General features: G+C 38.1%; 1 protein-coding gene across 1 annotated transcript in view; it reads left to right on the top strand.

Annotated features, from left to right (window-relative positions):
• RC3H2 (ring finger and CCCH-type domains 2) overlaps positions 1-11,700 on the top strand; it is a gene marked incomplete at its 5' end in the record, with an annotated part of 49,133 nt that overhangs the window by 19,622 nt on the left and 17,811 nt on the right. Inside the window, one exon of the mRNA XM_080927094.1 lies at positions 1,069-1,181. Coding sequence (XP_080783220.1) covers positions 1,069-1,181 — 113 coding nt within the window. The remainder of the gene's footprint in view (positions 1-1,068; positions 1,182-11,700) is intronic.

Genomic DNA, 11,700 nt, shown 5'->3' with positions numbered 1-11,700 from the left:
TGTTGAGTTACATATCTAAAAGTTATGCTAGCAATATCTAACAAGATAGGGCCAAAAGTACTCCAGAATCTGTTAACTTTTTATTCTATTCATATTTTATTTAGACAATACCATAATATTTAGTATCAACTGAATAATAATGTTTTTTGCTTTTTAAGGTCACAATAATAAGAGCATTTTCTTAAGAGTTTGATGCATATTATATGCTTTTTTTTCCCCTTGGTTTTTCAAGACAGGGTTTCTCTGTGTAGCCCTGGCTGTCCTGAAACTCTTTGTAGACCAGGCTTGACTTGGACTCACAGAACTTTGTCTGCCTTTGCCTCCTGAGTGCTGGGATTATAAGTATGCACTATTGCGCTTTGAGAGATCTATTGATCCAGTTGCGTATATAGCTGAAGATAGCAGTGTCTGGCATCAATCTGAGAAGAGAGGGCATGCTTTCCCAGTGTAGGGGAATGCCAAGGCAATGGGTGGAGAGGGGGATCAGAAGGGAGTGCACCTTTGTGAAGGCAAATGGAGGGGGAGGGGAGATTGGAGTGGGGCAGGGTAGAGGGATGAAATCTCAAATGTAAAAAAAGACTATCTAATTTTTAAAAAAAGAGAAAAGATAGAAAAACAAAACAGTATGCACTATTACCATGGGATCTAGTGGTACATTTTTATATCTTCTCTCATTGTTTGCCTGTGAATAGAGTTGTGCATGTAAGTCAACTAATAAAATAATAATTTTTCCTTCAACTTTTTTGGGGAAGCTTTTAAATGGGCAAAGATCAGAGCCTCCCATTTTCTTAAGTGCCTTTAAATATTATTTAACTTTGTTATTACAATTTGAAGATTAAGATATATATATAAATTTGAAAACGTTTCAGATAACCTTCAGAAAGTAGGCCTGAAGGCTTCCTCAAGGATATCTACCACTCTTACAGTAGGAAATGATGGATAGAACTTGTTTAAGCATGAGAATTATATGTCTGATGTGAAAAAGATTTAAGTCTTTTAAGTTCTGAAGTCTAAAGAGTGAATAATAACTGATACCTTTTTCATTTGCTAAATATTTTGTTTGTGTAGCCACAGCCAAACAGCAAGTATAAAACTAGTATGTGCCGAGATTTACGACAACAAGGGGGTTGTCCACGAGGAACAAATTGTACATTTGCCCATTCTCAGGAAGAGCTTGAAAAGTAAGTCTGGAAAAGGATCATTGAGGAAGTGCTATATATAGTGTTAACTTTTGTGATGTTTCAAAGATACAGGTAATATGAATTGTAAAATAGCCATTTTTATGAACCCATCAGATTAAATTAGGTAGAAGATTAATATTAAGAAATCATATTTTAAAAAGTCATATTTAGAAGCTGTTTAATAGCTGTAACCCATGTCTGTTTTACCTGTGTAGAATGAAAGTGCTGTTATTTGTCTTTATCTTATTTGTTCAGGTTCAGTTGAACATTCCAGCAAAATCTCAGGCAAAATGTTAATATAGATAATTTTTCTTTTTCTGGAGATCGTTCTTTTTAACGTTTTCCTATAAGTTACTGAATAAAAAGAAAGTAAAAAGGAGGACATGACTGCTCCTAGGTATGGTGGAGGAGGTTTACTGTAGAAAAAAGGAAGAGCATAAACAGTGTCAGAGACATTTGGAAGAGGCCAGAGTGAGCAAGACCCTGAACCAGATCCTGTGTGGAGATGGGAGAGGGGTGGGAGACCAAGAGACCTAGAGGCCAGGAGAATAAAGGCTAGACCAAACCAAATGGGCTTGATCTCTATCAACACAGATTTTAAATATTTATTTTTACTTATATATGTGTCTGTATATATGTATGCATGTTCATAGAAGCCAGAGTATACAGGGCCCTTGGAGTTGAATCTAGGCAGGTGTAAGCCTCTTTGAGTGGGTACTCACTCAGATCTGAACTTTGGAAGAGCAGTAAATACCCTTAGCTACTGTGCCATTGTTTTGGGTTCTAGGACAGTGGTTCTCAACCTCCCTAGTTCTGTGACCCTTTAATGCAGTTCCTCATGTGGTAATGACTCCAATCATAATTTTTTTTCACTGCTACTATAATCTGCTTCTGTTAAGAATTGTAAATATTTGTATTTTGCAGTGGTCTCAGATGATCCCTATGAAAGCGTTATTCAACACCCCTAAATGGGTGATAGCCCACAGAATGACTGCTGCTCTAGGAAATGTGTTCAGCTTATCTATACCTGAAATAGAATTTTTTAGCTTTTAAAACATTGATTGTTAAAGAGTAAAGATGTTGTAGTCTTAAGAAGAGCTTTTTTAAAAAAAGTATTTGCATGTTTGTGCACATTCTGTGGAATCAGCTTCATGGAAGTCAATTCCTTTTTTTTTTTTTTTTTTTTTTTTTGCACTGTGTGCTCTGGATTAGCTGGTCAGTTCTCAGGTTTCTGCTTCCCATCTTGGCCATGAGAATTACAGATAATACAATCACATTTTGGTCTTTTTGGTCTTTTTTATGGATTTTTAGGTTCAAAATAGGTCAGTGTGTTTGTGTGTCAAACTCGTTTATCCAAAGTCATCTTGCCAGCTCTATGGTACAGCTTTTGAAAGGACTTTGCTTGAGTTTAATTAGAATAAAATAAGCCAGAGAGGAATCTATAGACTCAGAGCTATTTCACCCTTACCTAGAATCCATATACACGTGTATATATACATTTAAACCTCTCTTTTCCTCTCTCTGATCTTTATCCTCTATGATTTTACAATAGCAGTAATAAAGAGAACAATAATTATAGTACCCAATTTATTGGTTATATTCTGTGCTAGGTACCACTTTTACTTTTCAGTTACCACATCAATTCATCTTTTAGATAATAAAGCATTATGTACTACTTGCCTTAATTCTTCCCTCGGTGATGTTATACATTATGTGACAAATGCAGTTGGAGGATGGAAGCCTTATAATTCAGAGGTACAGTTCACCATCATGGGGGGAGTCATGAGAGAAGACAGTTGGGCACATAGTAAGGAAGCACGGGGACATAAATGCAGAGTTGACTTGCATTCTTCTTTTCAATCTGGGACTCTATAAATGTTATCCTGCCACCTGCTCTTATGGCAAGTCTTCCCACTCAGTTAGTCAACAAAGTTCCTCATAGCTATTCTGAAATGATTCTAGATTTTGTAAAGCTTTCAGTCAATATTAACTATCAGTAGCCCACTGTTTCCTGAAAATGCTGAAACAAATCATTTTTAACCCTCAACCTACCCTTGTGGCTTGTGACTATTTCATAATGTAAAATGCATTCAGTTCAACTTCAAAGGGCCCCATGGTTTTTTTTTTTTTTTTTTTTTTTTTTTTTTTTTTTTTTGTAAATTGGACAAGTTTATTTAAAAAAAAAAGATAAATGTACAGATTTTAAGCATTTTTGCATAAAAGTATATGAATACATTTTTGTCAGTACTTGATTTTTTTTAAAGGTTTGATAGTGTGCATTAAAATCATACTAGTTACAATGAGCAAAAAGTACATGTAAAACAAGATGTGACCTGGAATTATTCAAAGTTTTCTTGGTGTGTAAAGATTAAGCATAATGGTTTTTAATTTATTTTTTAGGATATTTTTTTTTTAAAAACAACTTTATTTTACAAAACAAAGATAAATGTACAGATTTTAAACATTTTTTGCTTAAAATTATACATTTTTGTCAGTACTTTTTTCAGATTTTAAAATAATTTTTACATAAAACTATATGAATATATTTTTTAGTCAGTACTTGATTTTTTCAAAGGCTTGACAGTATGCATTGAAAACCTAATAGTTACAATGAGCATAAAGTACATGCAAAACAAAACGCAACATGGAAATAGTCAAAGTTTTCTTGTTTTGTAAATATTTTTTTTCTTGTTTCGTTTTCTTTATTTCTTGGACTACATACAGTCTGTGAGTTGTTTCTGGGGGAGTGCAAACCTCTGGGGTTAGCATCCCACTATCAGTGACTGCATATTATGTCTGTTCTTTTGTGACTGGGTTATCTCACTCAAGATGATATTCTCTAGATGCAGCCGTTTTCTTAAGAATCTGGTTAAGTCATTGTTTCTGGTGGCTGAGTAGTATTCCATTGTGTAAATGTACCACAATTTTGGTATCCATTCATCTTCTGAAGGACATCTGGGTTCTTTCCAGCTTCTGGCTATTATAAATAGAGCTGCTATGAACATTGTGGTGCATATGTCTTTGTTGTGTATTAAAGCGTCTCTGGGGTATATGCCCAGAAGTGGAATAGCTGGGTCTTCAGGTAGTACTATATCCAATTTTCTGAGGTATCGCCAGACTGATTTCCAGAGTGGTTGTATCAGTTTACAACCCCACCAACAGTGGAGAAGTGTTCTTCTTTCTCCACAACCTCGCCAGCATCTGCTCTCATCTGAGTTTTGGATCTTGGCCAATCTGACTGGTGTGAGGTGGAATCTTAGGGTTGTTTTGATTTGCATTTCCCTGATGGCTAGGGATGTCGAGCACTTCCTCAGTTGTTTCTCGGCCATTCGGTGTTCCTCAACTGAGAACGTTTTGTTTAGCTCTGTACCCCATTTTTTAATAGGGTTATTTGATTCTCTGGTGTCTAGCTTTTTGAGTTCCTTGTATACCTTGGATATTAGGCCTCTATCTGATGTGGTGTTGGTAAAGATCTTTTCCCATTCTGTTGGTTGCCATTTTGTTTTCTTGACAATGTCCTTAGTCTTACAGAAACTTTGCAATCTCATTAAGTCCAATTTGTTAATCTTGGACCTTAGATCTTGAGCCATTGGTGTTTTGTTCAGGATATTTTCTCCTGTGCCTATGTGTTCTAAGGTTTTCCCTACTTTCTCATCTAATAGTTTCAGTGTATCTGGTTTAATGTGGAGATCTTTGATCCACTTACACTTGAGCTTTGTACAAGGAGATAAGAAAGGGTCTATTTTCATTCTTTTGCATGCTGAGTGCCAGTTGGACCAGCACCATTTGTTGAATAGGCTGTCCTTTTTCCATTGAATGTTTACGGCACCTTTGTCAAAAATCAGGTGGCCATATACATGAGGGCTCATTTCTGGATCTTCTATTCTATTCCATTGATCCACAAGTCTATTTCTGTACCAGTACCATGCAGTTTTCAGCACAATTGCCTTGTAATATAGCTTGAGGTCAGGGATAGTGATTCCCGCAGATGTTTTTTTTTGTTGTTGAGGATGGATTTTGCTATTCTAGGTCTTTTGTTATTCCATATGAAATTGCACATTGATATTTCCAATTCCTTGAAGAACTGTGTTGGAATTTTGATGGGGATTGCATTGAATCTGTAGATTGCTTTTGGTAGGATGGCCATTTTTAAGATGTTGATCTTTCCAATACATGAGCATGGGAGATCTTTCTGTTTTCTGAGATCCTACTCAATGTCTTTCTTTAGAGGTTTGAAGTTCTTGTCATACAGGTCCTTCACTTGCTTAGTTAGAGTCAAACCAAGGTATTTTCTAGTTTTTGTGACTATTGTGAAGGGTATCTTTTCCCCAATTTCTTTCTCCACATGTTTGTCCTTTGAGTATAGGAAGGCTACTGATTTGTTTGAGTTAATTTTGTATCCAGCCACTTTGCTGAACTTGTTTATCAGCTGTAGGAGTTCTCTGGTGGAATTTTTGGGGTCACTCAAGTACACTATCATGTCATCGGCAAAGAGTGATGTTTTTATCTCTTCCTTTCCGATTTGTATCCCCTTGATCTCCTTTTGCTGTCTAATTGTTCCAGCCAGGACTTCCAGTACTATGTTGAATAAGTAGGGGGAGAGTGGGCAGCCTTGTCGAATCCCTGATTTTAATGGGATTGCTTCAAGTTTCTCGCCATTAAGTTTGATGTTGGCTGTTGGTTTGCTGTATATTGCTTTTATTATGTTTAAGTATGGACCTTCGATTCCTGTTCTTTCCAGGAATTTTAACATGAAGGGGTATTGGATTTTGTCAAATGCTTTCTCAGCATCTAGTGAGATGACCATGTGATTTTGATCTTTGAGTTTGTTTATATGGTGGATTACGTTGATGGATTTCCTTATATTAAACCATCCCTGCATCCCAGGGATGAAGCCTACTTGGTCATGATGAATGATCGTTTTGATGTGTTCTTGGATTCGGTTTGCAAGGATTTTGTTGAGTATTTTTGCATCAATGTTCATAAGTGAGATTGGTCTGAAGTTCTCTTTCCTTGTAGGGTCTTTGTGTGGTTTAGGTATGAGGGTTATTGTAGCTTCAAAAAATGAGTTAGGTAGTATTCCATCTGATTCTGTCTTTTGGAATAGTTTGGAGAGTATTGGTGTTATATCCCCAATAAATGTCTGATAAAATTCTGCACTGAACCTGTCTGGACCTGGGCTTTTTTTGGTTGGGAGACTTTTGATGACTTCTTCTATTTCTTTAGGTGTTATAGGGTTATTTAGATGGTTTACTTGGTCCTGGTTTAACTTTATGATCTTGTATCTGTCTAGGAATTTGTCCATTTCCTCCAGATTTTCCAACTTTGTGGAGTATAGGCTTTTGTAGTAGGATCTGATGATTTCTTGAATTTCTTCAGTTTCAGTTGCTATGTCCCCACTTTCCTTTCTGATTTTGTTAATTTGTATACTCTCTCTTTGCCCTCTAGTTAGTCTGGCCAGGGGTTTATCAATCTTGTTGATTTTCTCAAAGAACCAACTCTTGGTTTTGTTGATTTTTTTTCAATGGTTCTTTTTGATTCTATTTGGTCTATTTCTGCCCTAATTTTGATTATTTCTTGCCGTCTACTCTTTTTGGGTATATCTGCTTCCTTTTGTTCTAGGGCTTTTAGCTGTGCTATCAGGTTGCTGATGTAAGCTCTCTCCAGTTTCTTTTTGGAAGCACTTAGGGTTATGAGCTTTCTTCTCAGTACTCAGGAGCTGTTTGCTTGGAAGTTTTTTTCCCACCCTTTTACTCTGTGATAGTGTCTGTCTCTGTCTCTGAGATGAGTTTCTTGTATGCAGCAAAAGGCTGGATTTTGTTTATGTATCCAGTCTGATAGCCTATGTCTCTTTATTGGGGAGTTGAGTCCATTTATGTTAATAGATATCAAGGAATAGTTGTTTCTGTTTCCTGCCATTATTGCTTTTGTGGGTTGAGTTGTGTCTGTGTATTTTTCTTCTTTTGTTTTCTTGTTTAGGAGTTTTCTTGTTTTTACTAGGCTGTATTTTTCCTCATTGTATTGGGTTTTCCACCTATAATTCGTTGTAGTGCTGGGTTTGTGGTCAGATATTGTGTAAATTTTGATTTGTCTTGAAATATCTTCATCTCTCCATCGATGGTGATTGATAGTTTTGCTGGGTATAGCAGCTTGGGCTGGCACTTGTGCTCTCTTAGGGTGTGCATGATGTCTGTCCAGGCTCTTCTAGCTTTCATAGTCTCTGTTGAGAAATCGGGTGTGAGTCTGATTGGCCTGCCTTTATATGTTACCTGACCTTTTTCCCTTACTGCTTTTAGTATTCTTTCTTTGCTTTGGGCACTTGATGTTTTTACTATTATGTGTCGGGAGGTATTTCTTTTCTGGTCCAACCTATTTGGAGTTCTGAAGGCTTCTTTTATGTTCGTGGTCATCTCATTCTTGAGGGTAGGGAAGTTTTCTTCTACGATTTTGTTGAAGATATTTACTGTGTCTCTTAGTTGATACTCTTCTCCCTCTTCTATTCCTATTATCCTTAGGTTCGGTCTTCTCATTGTGTCCTGGATTTCCTGGACATTTTGGGTTTGGAGCTTTTTGTTTTTTGCATCTTCTCTAGCTGTTTTGTCTATGTTTAGAATGTTGTCTTCTGCCCCCGAGATTCTCTCTTCCATCTCTTGTAATCTGTTGGAAATGCTTGCTTCTGTGACTCCTGATTTCTTTTTTAGGTGTTCTACCTCTAGGGTTATTTTTTTTAGTGTTTTCTTTATTGTGTCAATTTCCGTTTTAAATTCTCTCTTCCATTCCTTCATCTCTTTGGTTGTGTTTTCCTGTAGTTCTTTGAGTTTTTTTGTTTCCTCTTTAAAAGCTTCTGAATCTTTTTGCTTTTCCTCCTGTTCTTGTTTAATTATCTCTATCAGCATCTTGAGGTATGATTTCAGGTCTGTGTCTTCCTTTTCTGCAGTGTTTGGAATTCAGATGTTTGCTGTTATGGGAGAGCTGGATTCTGGTGTTGCTAGATTGTCTTGGTTCCCTTGGGATACACTCTTTCGCTTTCCTCTTGCCATTTTGTTGTCAGTGATATGTTCTTGCCTTTCCCTTGTATCTGGTCTGTGTCCCTGGATCTCTACTGGTCCTGGTGGCAGATGGGCCGAGCCCTGTTCTATGCCTCAGATACGCTGGGTAGGAACAGAAGTTCCAAAGTTCTGTTCCTGGTCGCTGGATCAGGCAGGGCAGGGCAGGGCAGGGCAAGGCAGGGGGTGCACTTTCTGTGTGCACTCTGCAGAGATCTCTATGCTCCCTGGCAGCCCAGGTCTCCCACCCACCAGTTGCTCAGCCTCTGCGAGCCGCCGTTCCGGGTGGCAGATGGGCCAGGCTCTGCTCTACGCCCTGAAGTCGTTGCTGGGTGGAAACAGAAGTTCTTAAGTTCTGTTCCCGGTCACTGGATCAGGCAGGGCTGGGCAGGTCAAGGCAGGGGGTGCACTTTCCGTGTGCACTCCGCAGAGATCTCTCTGCTTCCTGGCAGCCCAGGTCTCCCACCCACCAGTTGCTCAGCCTCTACGCCCATGGTTTTTGACAGCTCCTCCAACAACTATTTAAATTTTCAAAGTCTCATCGGAGTGTCAGGCAATTAAATTTTTTTTGGTTTTTTTTGTATATGAATATTTTTTTTGCATGTATGTATTATGTTCTGTATGTGTGTACTATCCATAGAGGAGTTGGGTCCCCAAGTACTAGAGTTATAGGTAACTGAGCCACCTTGTGGGTGCTGAGGACTTAACTCAGCCTCTGCAAGAGCTGCAAGTGTTCTTTGCTGAAGAGTCACCTCTTAAGCCCCTTAGGCAATCTCTCCAGTTTTGAGCCCTGTACAATTATAAAAACAAAGTGTCAAGTGGTTTCAACCTAAAAACACAGGGAGTAAAGATTCTTCAAAAAAGAGGAACTAGGTCACTGCAAGAAAAAATAAAACCAAGCTGAAACTCAGCAGGAAACTGAAATTCTATAGCTGTATGTTGTGCATTTGGGGTTTTTATATGTGTCCTGTGGACTCCAAGGAATTGAGTAGTCCCATCTGTCTAGCTCAAGCCTATAGCCTCTTTCTTGAGCCAGCTCTATACTTACTGCAGCAAAATACCAAGTTGGCAAATCAAACAAATTAAATGCCCAACAGTGGATACTTCAATTATCTTGGCAACTGCAAAATCTTGGAGTCTCTATCTCAACTTTGTTTACGTATTCACTGCTTCATGTAATGGCCCTACCAGTCCTCTCTACAGGAGATTCATCTTTGGGAGGCAGTGTTACTTGCATCACTGTGAGCTGGAGGCCAACCTGGTCTCCATAGCAAATTTTAAGCCATCAAAGGCTACATAGAGACCCTGTCTCAAAGGGGGAAAAATCCTAAAAATATATTCCCTAGCCTTAATGGCTAACTCAACTGTGACACTGGAAAGGTGCAGCCTGGGCCCCTTGGATCATGATATCAGTAGTTTGTGTGTGTACATACATCTTCCCTTCTATTTGTGTTTAATCACACTCAGGTGTCAGCTTGCTTCTGTAGGCTTCTGTGACTTGCCTGAACAGTATTGGTTCCTTCTGTCAGCATGCTGCCAAAGCACTTGTCTTTGTTTGCCATGGATAGTTTATAATACAGAAAATGTTATTAGGTTCGCTGCTCTGTAGATTGGGAAGTCTAAGAATGAAGGGCCATCTCTGGTAAGAGCCTTCTTATAGCATTACTGAAGGTAGAAGATTAAAAGCCAAAATACTATTTGTGGCGAGAGAAAAGAAAAATGGAACTGGACTTTCCTTTTCAGGAGCTAATTCTCATGGTAATAGTATTAATCCATTGTCCTAGTTACATTTTTTCAATTTGACACAAACTAGAGTCATTTGAAAAGATAACACCTCAATTGTACCATATTGGTTTTCCTGAGTATTTAGGGTATCTTGCCACTTAAAACTTTTATTGAGGATTAAGAATCCAACCTTGAATCTTGGGTGGTGAGACGAGCTTTTATCCTATCACTCTGGAGGCAGAGATAGACAGATCTCTGAATTTGAGGCCAGCCTGGTCCTCAGAGTGAGTAGTTACAGGATAGTCAGGACCACAGAGAGAAACCCTGTCTTGGGGGGAAAAATTCCAACGTTGAACTAGCAATGTTCTTTACACAGCTACTAATAGCTGTAAATATGCTTTTTCTTTTTTCTTTCTTTTGGTTTTTTGAGACAGGGTCTCTCTGTGTAGCCTTGGCCATCCTGGAACTTAGTCTGTAGACCAGGCTAGCCTCAAATTCCGAAATCCGCCTGCCTCTGCCTCCCAAGTGTTGGCATTTGCTACCACCACCCAGCTCACTTGCTTTTTCTTAATTATTCATTTACCTGTATATTTTTCTTGGATATAATTTATCTCTTGTGTTATTCAGTTTTATCTTTCTTGTACCTAGTCAATCTCTCACGTGTAATGTTTCAAATGAAGAACCAGATGATTTTCAGTTTGGTCATATTTTCAGTTAGCCTGATTCTTTGTATTGTATTTCAGACAAAAAAGGCATACAAAGGGTTAGAAAATAAAACAATATTTATATTTCAATATAAATGTACATTTGCTTTTTAAAATTATATATTGCTGCCTCACTGAGATTTATATGTGTGTGATTATTTTGTCCCTTTGTATATACATATCTGTGGAGGTGCATTCCATGTGTGCATGTATGTGTGTTCTTGTGTACCTCTTCACTTTAATTTTTTAAAGTCAGGTTCTCTAACTGAATGAACCCAGTCTCACCAGTTTGGTCCAGCCAGATAAAAATATAGACACTTGAGTCTTTCTAGGTCAGTATGGTGGCATCTACTCCCAACACAAAGCAGTGGCAGGTACATCTCTATCTCTGTGATCTGGAGGCCAGCCTGGTCTACATAGCAAATTTAAAGTTAGCCAGCAAAGGCTACATAGAGATCCTATCTCAAAGGAGAGGTGCGGGGGGGGGGGTATCTCTAAAAACTGCCTTCTGAGAAATAGAGAAACCCAAGATAACCAACTCAAGAAGTACTTATAATAGATGGTTACATGCTCGGTATCAAGAGAGGTGCTTTTAATAATTTAAGAGGAACGGTAAATATGCAGATAAATGATTTCAGACATTTAGTGGCCACAGTAAGAAATTTCTATTGAATTCTGGTCATAGTAGAAAGCTACTACAGAGCTTTATTCATTTTGAAATGAGAAATATTGCTCTAATATGTATGTGGTTGGAAGCTATTTTAACTTTATGGTGGTCCAGGTACAAGATTGGAAATGTAAGTTTTAGGACTGTAGCAGTAGGAATTATGAAATTTACTGGACTGGAAAGGTGGACAACTGGTTAAAGTGTTTGTCCTACAATCATATGGGCCAGTATTTGGATAACAGCACTGGTGTAACAAGCTAGCTATCCTTGGAGCTGCCTGTATCACAGCTTTAAGAAGGATCAGAGGCAATAGGAGTGTGGCTCAGGCTTGCTAACTAACAGCATAGCTGAGATAAGTACACAGACATACTCAAACA

The sequence above is a fragment of the Micromys minutus genome (assembly GCF_963924665.1).
Source record: "Micromys minutus genome assembly, chromosome: 13".
In the NCBI taxonomy this organism is placed as follows: Eukaryota; Metazoa; Chordata; class Mammalia; order Rodentia; family Muridae; genus Micromys; species Micromys minutus.
Note: the sequence above shows the minus strand (reverse complement) of the source record. Positions and strands in the feature narration are given on the sequence as shown.